Source organism: Lepisma saccharinum, chromosome 23, assembly GCF_977018435.1.
Source record: "Lepisma saccharinum chromosome 23, izLepSacc3.1, whole genome shotgun sequence".
In the NCBI taxonomy this organism is placed as follows: domain Eukaryota; kingdom Metazoa; phylum Arthropoda; class Insecta; order Zygentoma; family Lepismatidae; genus Lepisma; species Lepisma saccharinum.
In genome coordinates this window covers 10,052,591-10,067,746 of record NC_139251.1, presented here as the reverse complement: position 1 = coordinate 10,067,746, position 15,156 = coordinate 10,052,591, and the positions used below count along the sequence as shown (strand labels likewise).

Here is a 15,156-nt window from a genome sequence, read left to right as displayed (position 1 = left end):
ATTAATTCCATCTGATCCTGCTGCTTTTCCTGTCTTCATCAGTTCTATTGCTATTTGTAATTCATCTTCCTTTATTTCCCCTTCCATATCTGAGTCTTGTACCTCCATGTATGGTCCATATATCACCCCTACCTCCTCTGGGTTATTATTTTCTTTCCGGAATTTTTCACCATAGTGTTTCCTCCATACATCCAACACATCTTTTTTTCTGTAATCAATTTATCTCCATCTTTAATAGTTCTTATTGTTTTTCCATATTTTCCTCTCAAGTTCTTTACAACTTTCCAAAATTGCCTTGTATTCTTTTCTCTAGCTTTCTCTTCAACCATATTTCCAAATTTTTCCCAGGATGTTATTTTAGCTTCCATCACTATTTCCTTGAATTCATTTCTTTTTTTTAATGTATTTCCTTCTATCTTCTTCTGTCTGAGACATAATATATTTTTTCCATGCTTCCTTTTTGTTTTTTACTTTTTGTTTCACTTCTTCATTCCACCAAGATGTTTTCTTTTTTCTTGTATCAACTATTTTCTTTCCGCATTTTTCTTCTGCAGCTATTATGAGTGCCTTTTTAATTCTCTTCCATATTTCTTTTATCTCTAGTTGTTCTATATCTGGTCCTTCTGTCAGTCTGGCTGTTACCTGTTCTTTATACTCTTCCTTCTTCTCTTTTTTTTGTAACTCATTTATCTTAATTGTTTGGTATGTTTTCATTCTGGGCTTTGGTGGTCTCGTGAAACGCGTGTCCACTATTAGTAATCTATGGTCTGTACCCAGTTCAGCACCTCTCATAACTTTAACATCCATTATGTTCCTCCTAATACTACTGTTGTATATATTATGTAGTCTATTATGCTTTTAGCATTTTTCCCTTCAGCCTGGAATGTTATTTTATGTGCTTCCTTATGTGGGAAGAAGGAGTTTCCAAGAAGCAACTGATTTTCTACACAAAACACCAGTAATCTCTTGCCATTCTCATTCAATGTATTTTCTCCCCCGTAGCTTCCCATACTACCATGGCTACCTTCTTATCTTTACCTGTTCTTGCATTTAAGTCTGCCACTATCATTACATACCGTCCTTCCATTACTTCTTTACCTACTGTACTCTGGAGTTGTTCATAAAATTCTTCCTTATCAAGCACAGAGGCATCTTCTGTTGGTGCATATACTTGGATATATGGTATTTTATATTCTACATCAAATTTAACTACAATTATTCTTGAGTTAACTGGTTCCCAGCCACTGACCTTTGTTTCATATTGCTGACTTGTTACAATTCCTACCCCTTCTTTTGCTCTTCTTCCCTGTCCAACACCTGAATATCTCAAGGTATATCCCTCCTCAAGCCTTTGTATGCCTCGGGATACGTTGCTACGCCTTTATTGGTAATTCTCAGGTCACTGAAGAAGCATCAGGCGAGATTCTGTGCACGCGTTCCCTAGTCTTGGTGAAAAATGAACGAGAACCAAGCCCCAGGGGATTGTGACCTCCCTTCTTGTACAATATGGGAAGACAGCTACTGTTCGAAAGAAAACGCTTCAATCCCACCCAACTTCCGCATGTGCGAGCACAGAACTTGTCGAAGGCTTCTGCAAAAAAAACCAATGCTGCGTGGGAACTGCTTGCAGATGTTATCAAACGCCGTGGATCCATTAGATCGGTGCAGGTTGCACTTTTCACAGAGGATCCTGCTGCACTTTGACACGATTGCAGTTCTTCTTAATAATTGAGCTAGGAAATAATGAAAGTGAAAAGGCACAGGCTCCATGTCGTGTTTGGTAACGGTGCATTATGGGTATACGTATCTAATTGGCTGTATTTGTAGGTCCTCAAGAGCGAGGAAAATCTAGAAGTCACTCTTGGTAATAATTCATTCGTAACATTTGATTCCTTCCAGGATGGCAATTCAAATTCTTGAATCATCATCATCCTTCGCCGTTTCCTGCCTCTGGCTGGGTCTCCATAGAAGTCAAGCCTATCCATTTTTCCTGGTCTTCTACCACTCCTCTCTTTTCACGGTTTTCCAATCTTATCCTTCTCCTAATACTCTCCGCTATCTGCTCTTTCCACCGACATCTTCGTGTCTCCCTTGGCCTTACTCCCACTCCTTGTGCATAAACTCTTACTGGTAGTCTTTCTGCACCCATCCTCTTCATGTGTCCAAACCATCTCATGTGTTCCTGGTCTATTCTGTCCTGGAGCTTCACCACCTCCACTGTCTGTCGGATCTCCTCATTCCTTATTCTATATCCAAATTCTTGAACATACGATTTTATTCAATTGTATAAGCAATTTAGACATTTGCTCATCATTTTTTCTTCAAAGTCCAGAGATATTAAGTCTGGAAGATAGCACAGACAAAACTAAATACATCATTATGGTTCCATTAATGGATTGATTGAGTTTGTCTAAGTACACTTTGTGCACATAAAGGCTAATCGGGACTGGACATACAGTTTAAAGTGGGATTCGAACCACTCTGTGCCTCCACCGGGTATCGATCCTGGGACCCCTTGATTAGCTTACTGTACGAAAAACAACAACAATAACAAGGAAATTATATTTCTGTGTGGTAAGCGTCATACGTTAGAACATACATTGCAACTATACAATGCTAAATCTGAAAAAAAACCACAATGATTAATGAGGATCCTCTCCGTTAATTCGCGCCCTGCCCTCCTGTCACTTGAGTGGAAAGAGGCATTCCCAGGTGGAGGAGTTCATGGGGTGATATACACTTGTAGTTTGCTTTCACTATTATCAAGATATTAACAATAATTTAATAGACATCCGTAATCGCGAAACTTTTGAAAATATCTAGATAACAATGAAAGCAAACTTCAAGAAAATTCACGTCAATGCTCTAGAAGCAATTCTAAGCTGATGTAATTTTTCAGATTTTGGAATATCACAGCGGCTTTTCGAAAGGGGGAAAATTTGAAAAAAATCGACCTGACGGCTGCCAAAGGTCCAGTCGAGTCATGCGAAAACGAAAAACTATAGCACTTACAATTTTAGAAAAAGTGTTATTTACACTTTTTAAGAAATATGAGGCATGATACTGGGTACATGGACATTTATGAGTGTTTGATAGTGAACGTTTGTAAGCAGGTGCTATGTACAAGCTGGTCCATCATTCGGCCTAGCGAGTTATATGCTTTCACTGGTACAGTGAGTCCATCACCATGTTCGTGCACTTTATTTGACCCAATAAGACTTCAAGAATTAAAAGAAAACTCAAAACAAGCTGTTGAAAACTTCTGCACCAGCATACATAAAAATCCATCGTTTAAAAACACATAGCATGTAAGAGGGGGAAAATGGGGTGTAAGAGGTGATCCTTCCACGTAGGACACTCAATTGTCAACCACACTTCCACGTAGTAGATCCTGGACTGCATTTTGCAGACTAACGAGGCTCTGGCGTCTGTGTCTTGTTCATATGTGTGCTGAGTGCCCCTTTACAGCCTCAGCTTTTAACCGAAGTCAGAATGTTTTAATATTTAGTAAACGGCATTACAGTTAATTTAGGTAAGGTAAGGGGCTGGACCCTGTAGCTATAACACGACGGGTGCAAAATAGCCTTTAAGTGCTGACGCAGCCAAAAATTCAAATTCAAGTAAGAGAAAAATTGATGAAAATAGTCATGGACAATTTGCAGGGTAATAATACTCATGGATCCCACTGTACGAGCTTATGGCGTAGTTTGAAGAATGAAGTCAAACTTGTTTAAATAACGGATTTTACTGAATAAAGATGCCTGTGGCTTAACTAATATTTTTCAAAGATAAATACGTTGAACTTACTAAACAAATCGAGAACATTTTTGTTCATCAGCTTACAACGTTGAAAACATAATCATGGGATAAATTAATTTAATTCAATATCAGTCACTGCCGAATATTTCACTGAGGACGATTTCTTCATGTGGGATCCTCATGAATAAGGACAAAATCCAACTTCACCACAAGTTGAATACAACTTGTAACGCAACGGCATTGGCTGCACAAGGCTTTTGCAAAGCTTGACTTTGTTTTATGGAAATGCAAGTCGTGAAGATGTGTTTATATATACATGCACATGAATGCCTGCGGTTCTACTTCTGAGGCCCTGTCACACTCAAAAGCCCTGTCACCGAAGAGTTTAAGCAAACACGAGATTATAATGTCTGGCTAAATGTGTTGAGCACACTCCAAAGTGTTTGCTGTCTCCTATAAATCACATTGACCCTGATTCACTATTACGGTACGCAGTGAGGGAGGGAATTTTTTGCGTTTACCGCAGGCAATGTAAATAGTTCGGTGAATTACTTGCAGCAGAAACATAAGACTGAAATGTGATTCTTACAGGACGGACATTTCATGTTGAGTTTTAGCGAGAAAGACAGCAACGAGCAGAATTTGACAAGTAGAAAACAAGTGACACAATTGAAACAAACTTACAAATACATATTCCTCTGAAAACACTAAGTTGGTGACCAAGGCAGATTTATTAAGAAATAAAAAACACTTCCTCAGGCGAAGAACTAAACTAAAAATTCAAATTTATTACTGAGTAGTTTACAAGGAGAGGGTCAACTATCGAAAGGCCAATTTTCTATGGTAATTGATAAATTTTTGTAAGTATTGACTGGTAAGGCTCAGTGGTCGAGCGCTTTGTTAAGAGTACAAATATAGCTAAATGTTCAAGGCCAGGTTTAACTTAACAATTTATATTCTAAAAGTTTAAAATATACAAAACAGTAATTTTGTCTGTTGTATTATATGGATGTGAAACTTGGTTCCTTTCATTATTAAAAGAGGAACAAATTATTTGAAAATTAAATCCTTAGGAAATATTTGGACCTAAAAGGGATGAGGAGACAGGTAAGTGGAAAAGGTTACATAATGTAGAACTCCACAGATATTCCTGTCTAAATATTTTTTTAGAATAATTACATCAAGAAGACTTAAATGGGCAGGCCATGTGGCACGAATGGGAGAGGAAAGAAGAGTTTACAGGATTCCTGTTAGGAAACCTGATGGTAAGAGGCCTGTAGGAAGGCCAAGACGAAGACGGAGGGATACGTTGAGATCGTTGAGATGGACCTAAAGGAAATCGGTAAGGATGGAAAAGATTTGATTTATCTTGCCCAGGATAGAGACAGATGGAAGGCTTGTGTTGCTGCAGCCATAAACCTTCCGGTATAAGGAGGTTAGAGAGTTAGTTAGTTATATTCTGTGACGTTGTGGTTACACTGTAGTGAAGCAATGGTGTACGTGTTGTACGAAATGATTATTTTACAAATTAAGTGTTCATTCAATAACATGTAGTTCAATTTTAACAATTGGCGACGAGGATAAAGATTCATATTACGATGGACGCTTCCAGGTTACAGTTCTTTGCACCATTTAATACAGAGGAAGGAAACATTTTAACGTACTTAGTTACGTTTGATCAGTTTTGTCTGGCGAATGGTATTTCAACAGAACGAAAGGTACAATTCAGCAAAGTTGAACACACCACAAGTTCGTCAGCTCGTGTCGCCTTTCCAGAAAATTCTTCAGCTGCAGGTGTGATTATCAGTTCAACAATTTGCTTCTGCGTAGCTCAGCGACTTCTGAGAGACCGATACTTGACTTAGACAGACGAACATAGCTTAATGAAACTTTCAAGTACATAGAAGCAAATATGACTAGAATTGATGTCAAATGAATTCATACGGAAGCGAATTAAGCAGACAGTTTTGCTGCTCTAAGTCTCAGAAAATGGGAACAAACTTTGTATTCGACTCGTAACTACTTGCAGGTGACAAAATATCACATAGTTAATTAAGGTTTCCCCTTCGTTTCGATCATGTTTTCTTCTTTCCTTCAAGTAAAAGGTTCGATAAAGACTTATGTAAGCATACTGCTAGTAAATATTGTTTTGTAAATCATTTCAAATAATGAAAATATTATCTCGGGCTATCAACCAGGTGAGTTGTGAAAATGATTCCAAGCTTTCGAGAGCTAACGTCACTCTCATCTTCTGGGTAGAAGCAGACGTATTCAAGGTAGAGAGTGACGTTATAGCTCTAGAATGCATGGAATCATTTCCACGACTCAACTGGTCGATAAATCGAGAGAATCTTTTGATCATTCATATTTACAAAAGGTATTTCTTGTCTGAAGAAAGACAAAAAGAAAGTTAATAGAAAGTTAACCAAGCGGAACGACACAGCAAATGAGTACAACGTAATTAATTACGCTCTTGTGCTCGCTGTTTCTAATTTAGCTGTAATATTCAATTACATTATTTAATTATACCTTGTCCTCATCTATAGCCTGGAAAGCAACACCTGTGCTCTAAAGTGAACGTTGCTCACGGGATAACGAAGTATCACCACATATAATTCATTGTTCATAATATCCTTTGGAATATTACTTTAATTGCTATATTTCAGTTGAAAATATCGTTACATTCGCTCTAATTTAATTCGCTAAATTTGTATCATCAGAGTTATTTAACCACCTAAGTCTAGCCTGATTTCTTATTTCTATTAGATTATGACATTCATTATGAAACCATGGCTTACTTATTCTTGGTTTATGGTATCCTATTCTTTCTTTAGCTGCTGATTCTATTGCATTACGTATGTGCTCCCAATTCTTATTTACGTCTGTTTCATTTATATTTTCATCATCATTAAATCCTTCAAAATATCGAATCTTTTTTACAGTTTAATTTGGTAATCTTTCATAATTCTTTCATTAGCAAATTTTCCTGTATTACATTTTAGAGCTTTTAGATTTTGTTGCTTATGATTTATCACCGATAGTCTTTCTCTTAATTTAGCAATTACTAAATAATGGTCACTGGCACAATCAGCACCTCTATGTGAACGAACGTCAATTATATTAGTATTCCTTCTCTTATCAATGAGAATATGATCTATCTGATTATGAGTTTTACCATCTGGAGAAGACCAGGTATATTTATGGATATCTTTATGTTTAAAAGTGGCACTTTTCACAATTAAATTCTTTGAGGTTGCAAGAGTAATGACTCTTATACCATTATCATTACTTAATTCATGAAGACCTTCTTTACCAATAGTAGGTTTAAATGCGTCTTCTTTGCCAATCTGTGCAATGCAGTCACCTAACAGAATTTTTATATCATACTGGGAAAATTTCTCAAAGACCTGTTCTAACTCTGCATAAAAATCATCTTTAGTATTATCATATTTATCTTCCGTTGGTGCATGTATGTTCATTAAAATAATTTTACACCGCCTATCCTGTAAAACTGCATATGATATCCTATCATTAATAAATTCTACTGTTTTAAGAGCCGAGATAATTCTATTATTTATGAAAAAAACAGTTCCAAAATTATGATTTTCAGTACCACCATAGAAAAAAGTATAATTTTTAGTTTTACAACTCCCTTCTCCTGGCCACCTAACTTCCTGGACAGCTACTACATCTAATTTATACTTAACTATCTCATTAACTGTACACTGAAATGCCCCAGGCCGGTAAAGGCTCAGAACATTCCAGGTGCCTAATTTAATATCCTTATTCCTAATGTAGATCTTATCCTTAGTCCAGGGACCTCCCAAAGTAGTCCCCACCCGGAGATCCGAACGGGGGACTATTTTACCTCCGGAATATTTTACCTTGGGAACATCCATGGCCTCATATTGCTGTTTCTTGACATGTATTTTTACAGTGCAGAGTTGTCAGCTCTACGCCTAACCCCCAATATGAATGGAGGACCGCACCTGTCGTTGGTCAGCGGATCCCTCGGATCTTGCTGGGAGGACCACATAGTAGTCCACCAACCGTAACCCATCTCTTCCAATTGTGGGACGCTCATATAGCCATAACAGGACAGATCTGTAAATCCCAACAAAGCAAAATGTTGACCATTTCACTCTGTTGGTTGAGTAACTGCAGTGAACAAGCCATTGGGCGATGGGGTCGTCACATCCCTACGTCTCAGTACTTGAAACTGAAACTTAATTCAAACAGCACAGTCATGTTGCATTTCAATCATTCATCCTGCTCGTCGCGCTTAGACAAGAGTGGCAGAAAAATAAGAATTACGGTATAAGAAAAAAAAATTGCTTCCCTTCTCATCGAGGAATGTAGTCTGCAAGTAAGTAGAATTGAGTTCAGCAAAAAATCTGAACATGTGCTACTGTAATATTTGCATGCAATATCTATTTCAACAAGAAACTAGAATTTATGAAACAAGTCAATGTAAGTCATTGTGGTAACCAGGACGTTTTCGTCTTTCCATCCTATTGTAAGTAAAGCAAAAGTGCTTCCCTGTGCTTTGCACCACGAAGGCGTATAGGGGGTGTGGAGTTAGGACCCCACACTTTCTTGATCACGGCTGAAAGTGGGGTTGACGCGATCAGCACCAAGCCCCTGGCCGCCTTTGCCCCCCAGAGTTTCCTCCAGGTTCCCACTTTATATGACGTTGGGTGGGCGCCGAAGCAGCTTGAACAGGTGGAAAAAAAATCCCGGTTCTCCCCCACCGGGGATCGAACCGGGGTCTCTCGCATGGTAGTCAGACGCCCTAACTGAGCTACCGCGGCTTCATCGGATTGTAGTAAACTATAATTATTGTGTTAAGTACGTGGGTGAATCAAAAAGTAAGTTACACCCCCTGTAAAAAAAAAAAAAAAAAAAAAACACATTAGAAAGGAAAAAAAATATTAGACGAAAACGAATGAACATTTTACTTTTCTCGACATAGTCATCAAGGTGTTCCAAGCACTTTTCGTATCGTGTGACAAGTTTTTCGATTCCTTGTGTGTAAAAATTCCGTCCAATTTCTTTGAACCACTTTGAGACTGCTTCCTGCACTTCCTCATCTGACACGAAACGCTGACCCCCTAGGTCTTGTTTGAGAGGACCGAAAAGGTGGTAGTCACAGGGTGTCAAATCGGGACTATAGGGAGGGTGAGACCACACTTCCCACTTGAATTTCTGCAGTAAATCCTGTGTGACACCAGCTGTATGGGGGTAGCGTTGTCGTGAAGAACAACAACCCCATCACTCAATCTTCCGGGCCTTCGATCATTAATGGCTTTTCTCAGCTTCGTTAAAGCCTCACAGTATGTTGCGGCATTGATTGTTGTTCCTAGGGGCACAAACTCACTGTAAACAACGCCTTCGGAATCGAAGAAGATCGTTAGCATGACCTTTCGAACCGTTGGACAGGTTTTGGCTTTTCTTGGTGGTGGCGAATCCTTGTGTCCCCATTCCATGGATGCCCTCCTTGTCTCGGGAGTGTATTGGTGCACCCAGACTCATCTCCTGTGATGATTTTGCTCAGGAACTGCGGACCATCCGTGGAATAACGCCTAAGAAATGACAGCACAGCATCAAAACGTTGATTTTTGTGCCCGTCGGTTAACAAGCGCGGCACCCAGCGAGATCACAGTTTACGATAACCCATCTGATCACGAATCAGCATAGACGCACTACCATAGGATATGTTCAGTTCACTTGCAATCTCTTTAATTTTCACGCGGCGGTTAGCAACAATGATTGCATTCACACGCTCCGCGTTGTTGATAGTGTTCACAGTTGCAGGCCGCCCGACACGCGGTTCGTCGTTCACGTTCGATCTTCCCTCTTCGAACATTTGCCACCATTTTGTGATCATGGGGCGTGACATCGCATTCTCACCATACACCTCGACAATTTGGCGATGGATTTCACTCCGATTATGCATTTGTGCCCACAAAAATCGGACGATGGAGCGCACCTCAATGTTGGACGCAACCTCAATACGACGCGCCATACTCACACTGTGACTACTCGCATACTAAACCAGCTGAAGCACGGCTGCTTCTGGTATGTGAAGAAAACATTCCAGACAGTGTTGCCACCAAACGTGATTATTTTATCTCTCTTAGTACAGGAACACGGGGCGGGTGTAACTTACTCTTTGATTCACCCTAGTACTACACGATCAATTAACTCTGAGCAGGATTCATTCTTCAAACAGATTTACGGTCTGTTCGACAACAGGCAATTAGCAGTCCCTTTGAAGGAAAGGAGTTTGAAAACATTAATTTAGGGGCTACGTCCCGAGGATCTTCCTTAGTCGGGGCTACTTTTTCACTGCTATTTACGGGGGAGAGTCAAGTGAAAAACCTTAAATTTCAAACAAGAATTATAGGACAAACCGTTGTAACGTGTCGCTTTGGCTAATAAGAAATATCTCGATGGGTTCAAAACCAGGAAAGCGACAGGCATGCAAAAATTGAAGTTTCATGTTGTTCCCTGAACAGGCTGGCCTACGAAGATTAAAGACAAGATAATCTGCAGCCAGACAGTGAAAGAGCTACTCAAAATAGACAAGTTAAAGGAAATTATTTTTAAGGTACTCCACTAAAATGTTTTTTTTTTTTCCAAATTCATAAATTCGCTTTCAGAAGTGATTAAACCCACCAAATTTATACACACAGTTCTTCAAGAGGTTATAATTTCGCAATTTAGACCAAAAGGATTCTTATCCAAACTTTCAAACTCTTTTTGCACACTAACCAACTCGGTTGGACACTTCCTTGCAATTATTTGCATAAGTAGTTATAGTCAAAATCAAGAAAAGTTATCGGATTATATTGGGTGCTCCAAAGCGTATCACGCCGCAGACGTGAATCGAACCTAGGACCCGGGCATCATAAATAAATAAGCTAATCACGTTATAAAAAGGGTCCCGCTGAAGCATTGAAAAAGAGCTTCTTAAAAGCTCATCGCGACAGCTTCCTTCAGCGGAGTTGGAAAAACTCCGTTGACATTGCATTAGAAAATGAAATCAGGAATCAGCGTTCTTCCTCAGAATTGCCGTTGCAAAAGGACGCGATCGAAGCAACCGTCGTAACGGCCGATAGTTCGAATTTCACTTAAATAGGTCGCGTGAGAAAATATCTCGCTTAGTTGTCTTCCGTTTTCCGTCAGATGAAGTAGTTACAAAAGAACTCCGTTTCTAGTTGTTTTCAGTTTACGTTGAATCCGGTTATCGCGAGAGAGCTCCACAGGCATCATGTAACATTCCAAATATAATATATTCAATTTGGGAATATTACTCGTACCTTGTCGTACGTCTATAGAGTTTATTTCGGTGAAAATAAACTCTCTTCCGCAAAATACGATAGCGCTACGGCATTTCGATGGTGTTGCCATCTGTCGTAGATAAGCTAAACTATACTCTCCTCCCCCCCCCTTCCCCTTTTCTTGCACGATAACCGATCGTCAGTAATACAGTTCGCATCCGGTCTTCGAAACAGCCACATACAGCCGACTGGCAGCGGAACAGGATCGCCTTGCCTACACGCAATTCCTTCGCCCACGTATTGCAATGGTGAGATGGGAATACAACTTTGGAAGCCACGATTTCTAGACTCGTGAAGAGGCGCACGAATGCAGTTACGCGATCCAGACCATGTACTTGTGATTGTGATAAGGACCATCAGAAGGATTGCATTAAGGTATAGTGGACGTTTATAGATTTCGATCCTGTTACCGACTAGCCCTTTTTTGAACTGTACAATTACCCCCCCTCTCTTGTGATTGTCGAGCGAGCTGTTTGTTCGGAGTTTGTTCTCCAACACATCTCCCCCCCCTTTTTGACTCTTGGATATAAAATTAACGTGCCGAGTATATTGGTACAGTGCTTCGGATAGTGAACTTTAATAAATTATGCACGCATTTTTGGAACTGATAATAATACCAAGTCAAAGTACGCCCAACACGAAGCGTTAGGCATTTTTACTCCAATATTTCGTATAAAAGTCCAATCCCAAAGAAAGAGCGATGAGCTGACTATTCTCATGCCTTTTGGAGACTGAATAATCGATTGTGACACAAAAAAAAAAAAAAATTGTTTTCTTTACGCAAGGAATTGCTGCATAGACCCTGTTGAAAGATAGGAAGCAACGGTTTAAATCGCGTTTGTCAAATGACACTGCTCATTTTGGTAATTCTTCCCCTTTTCCCTCTTTAATAAGTCATATCCCCCGAACACCTTAAGCAGTAGCCTCAAAGCCATGCACAATATATATATATAAGTAGTGTACATTTGCATGATTGTACGTAATTGTTAAGGATTCATTGTTATTGAAGAACTCCTCCGTAGATTGTTATCGGCATTGTGTTGCCTTTTGTTAAGTAGTACAGTTACGGGAACGTAGATTTACAATTGGACGTGTTCCCGGTACTTGTTTGTAAAGAATAGTCCCCCTCTTAAAAAAAAAAAGAGAGGTTGAGGGTCATGTAAATAATATTTAACTTTCACGTTGTTATTAAAAAAAAAAGTTTAGATAGTTTAAAACTGTTGAAATAAAAGGAGGTTAAAATTGAAGTCCTTTTTGTTTTATCTTTGCTTGCTTACTTCTGTCCTGTTAGAGTTAAAACGAGCACGTTGAAAGAATGCAATATACACTGAGATGTGTTTTTGAATAAGAACCAGGATACTGTACTTGAATGGTTAAAGTCACATACATCCTTTTGGCTGTTCTCTCCCCCCCCTTCTTTTGCTTCTTTTGAAGATTACAATGATTATTAAATTATGCATACCTGTTTGATCAATTAGTATTAAGAGGGTTAATTGTGATTAAGTATTTTTGGTGTCGTCTTTTGTTACAGGAACATTTCTGTTGACAGCATAAATAAGCAAAGTAGTAATTGGAACGGAATCTTCGTGATTTTTGACCGTTCCTCGGATTCCTGCGTTTAGCGGAACTTGACGTTGCCTTTTCTGTTGATGGTTTACGTGTTTGGAACATATATGCCCAACGGAAACGTAGCGTCAAAAAGGTGTTTATGACCCTTGCATGGAGCAGGCACTAACAAGGGTATATTTACCACGCGCTTCCATTGACTATACATTAACGTACCGGGTTAGTTAGCTGCCTTAACCAGACAAGCGTCATAAAGTTTTGGTACCAGAGCAGGTTTAGTGATTTACTTTACCCTTTTCAAGTAACTTTGCAGAAAGAAGAAATTTTTACACAACCCCCTCCCAAAAATTTTTTCCCTAGCTAATTTTTTGTTTTTTCTTTTCCATCTTGTGACGATTCTTTTGGTAAATTCCTGCGGCGTTTTTTGGAACCGATTTTTCCTATGATGGCACCTCCAGATGAAATAAAGGTTTTTGATGCTGGTTGCCAAACCACATTGTCATTTCCTGTTGCGCCTTTTCTTCCAGGCACTACTTCTTCCGTGCCTTCAGCTCCTCCACCCCCCCCCATTTTTCGTGGCCTAATCCGCCACTTTATAGGTGTCCTGATTTACCGGTTCGTTCTTCAAAGGCTATGCCATTTCGGACATCCACACCACCCCCAACCCCCCTTCCTTCTGTTCATCCTGTTTCTTCGGGTACGTCTCAGGCCCCGACATCATTAGTGACGTCCCATTCTCCCTTGGAGACGATAAAAATGAAAAACCTCAATAGGGCAATTGATGCCTTACCAATATGTGACGGTATGGACCCTCCTCGGCTTTTTCTGTTTATGGCTGCGTTACAGCGCCTTATTGGAAATGGTCTTGTTCCCCTTGAATGGATTTTACATAATGCCATCCGCCGTACATCAGGTTTCCTCGAGACCACGTGGTTGGAGGCGTTGTCTCAGTCCATACCTTGGGGGGATTTAAAGTCGAACATATGGAACAGTCTTGTTCCGAACCATCACTACCTTATCTTAGTTAACCAACACGTGACTCGTCTCCAACGAATAGACGAAAATCTATACCCCTTCGTCACGGACGTCGTCAATTCGGCGTCCGCTTTGGCTTTGGTTTGGGATGAACCAACTTTATTACAAACCATTCTTCTCCATCTCAACCACATCTCAATGGGATGTCTTTTGCTTCGCGGCCACCCCCAATCTTTGGCAGAACTTTTCGCCTATGCTAAGGAGGTGTTTTCTATCGAAACGAATAAATCTGCTTCTTGGAGACAGTCCTTTAATCTTGTGGCGCGTGCGCCCCAACCCCTTTTTTCACCAAATAGGGATGTTGGCCCTTATTGTTCTTATTGCCGCCGGAGAGGTCATTCCCTCTCCACGTGTCGCCGCCGTTCGAACACTGTGTCACCTGTGGTTTCGGCACATACACAGGTGGGTCAGACGCTACATAATTCTGCTGCCCCCTAGACCTACTTATGTATCAACCTTTTTGGGTTTTTTTTCTCAATTATTTAAATTGCCAACATAAGAAGTGTCTTAGATGTAAGGGTATTATGGTAATTTTTATATGCATTATTGTTATTAAGTGTATTATTCATATAAATGTGTCTATTTTTCAATACAATGTTTATGGAGTGATATTATGTAAAATTCTTATTGTCTATAGTTTGGGTATTTTGGTTAATCACAAATATTTGTAATGCATGCGCTCTGTAATGATGCTACTTCCTTCTCTTCCTTCCTTCTGTAGGTTGTAGTCTTAACTTTCCTGTTTCTCTTTCTAATTTCTACCTATCATTATTCTTGATTTGATTCCTTTCCTTTTTTTTCTTTTTCATATTTTCGTGAGACTACGACTATACTACAATTACGCCATGGGAGACTTCCGTTGCATCCTTGCTAGTGTGACCATCTTGCGACGAGTGTGTACTACGCCTCGGAACATTTCGCAGTGTTGCGCATCGCTTTAATTAATGTGTAGGCCTTTGCCTGGTAGTGATTCTGTGTTCTGGCGTCGCCCAGTTTGAAAACATTTTTGCTATCTGTTTTGCTATTTGATCTAAATGTGATGAAATTGGTAATTTTTGCCTGTGTATGATCTCTTTGCAATATTGGATCCGGGATGGCCAATATGGAGTTCCAGGTTAATTTAAGTGTCTTGTGGACTTTGATATATCATCTTTGTTGATATTTATCTAGGCATTTTCAACCGGTATGTTATTATACCTTGATGGATTTCTTTTTGCCACTATTAATATTATTCTAACTATTCTGGGTGTTATACTCTGAGCTTGATATTCATATTATGTTTTGGTTCAATTTATCATATGTAAACGCTTAGGAATTATTTTCCCTGCAGGTTCCTTTTGGGGGATTGTACATTGTTGGTGTGCGTTTCTATTTTAATTGTATTTCTCTGCTCATACATGTATTCTTGCGTTAAAGCTGAGAAAATTGTCATTTTATAAACTATATATATTAG

At 39.4% G+C, this 15,156-nt stretch overlaps 1 protein-coding gene across 1 annotated transcript; it reads right to left on the bottom strand.

The window, feature by feature from the left end:
* Positions 1 to 9,415: 9,415 nt before the first annotated feature.
* Positions 9,416 to 9,784, bottom strand: LOC146005419 (protein GVQW3-like). The gene has a single exon (XM_083144659.1). It carries the CDS (start codon positions 9,782 to 9,784, stop codon positions 9,416 to 9,418), a length of 369 nt encoding a protein of 122 aa, XP_083000785.1.
* Positions 9,785 to 15,156: the final 5,372 nt, after the last annotated feature.

Excerpts from the sequence above, each read along its gene's own strand:
- LOC146005419 (XM_083144659.1), bottom strand. The coding sequence starts at position 9,784 with ATGGCGCGTCGTATTGAGGTTGCGTCCAACATTGAGGTGCGCTCCATC.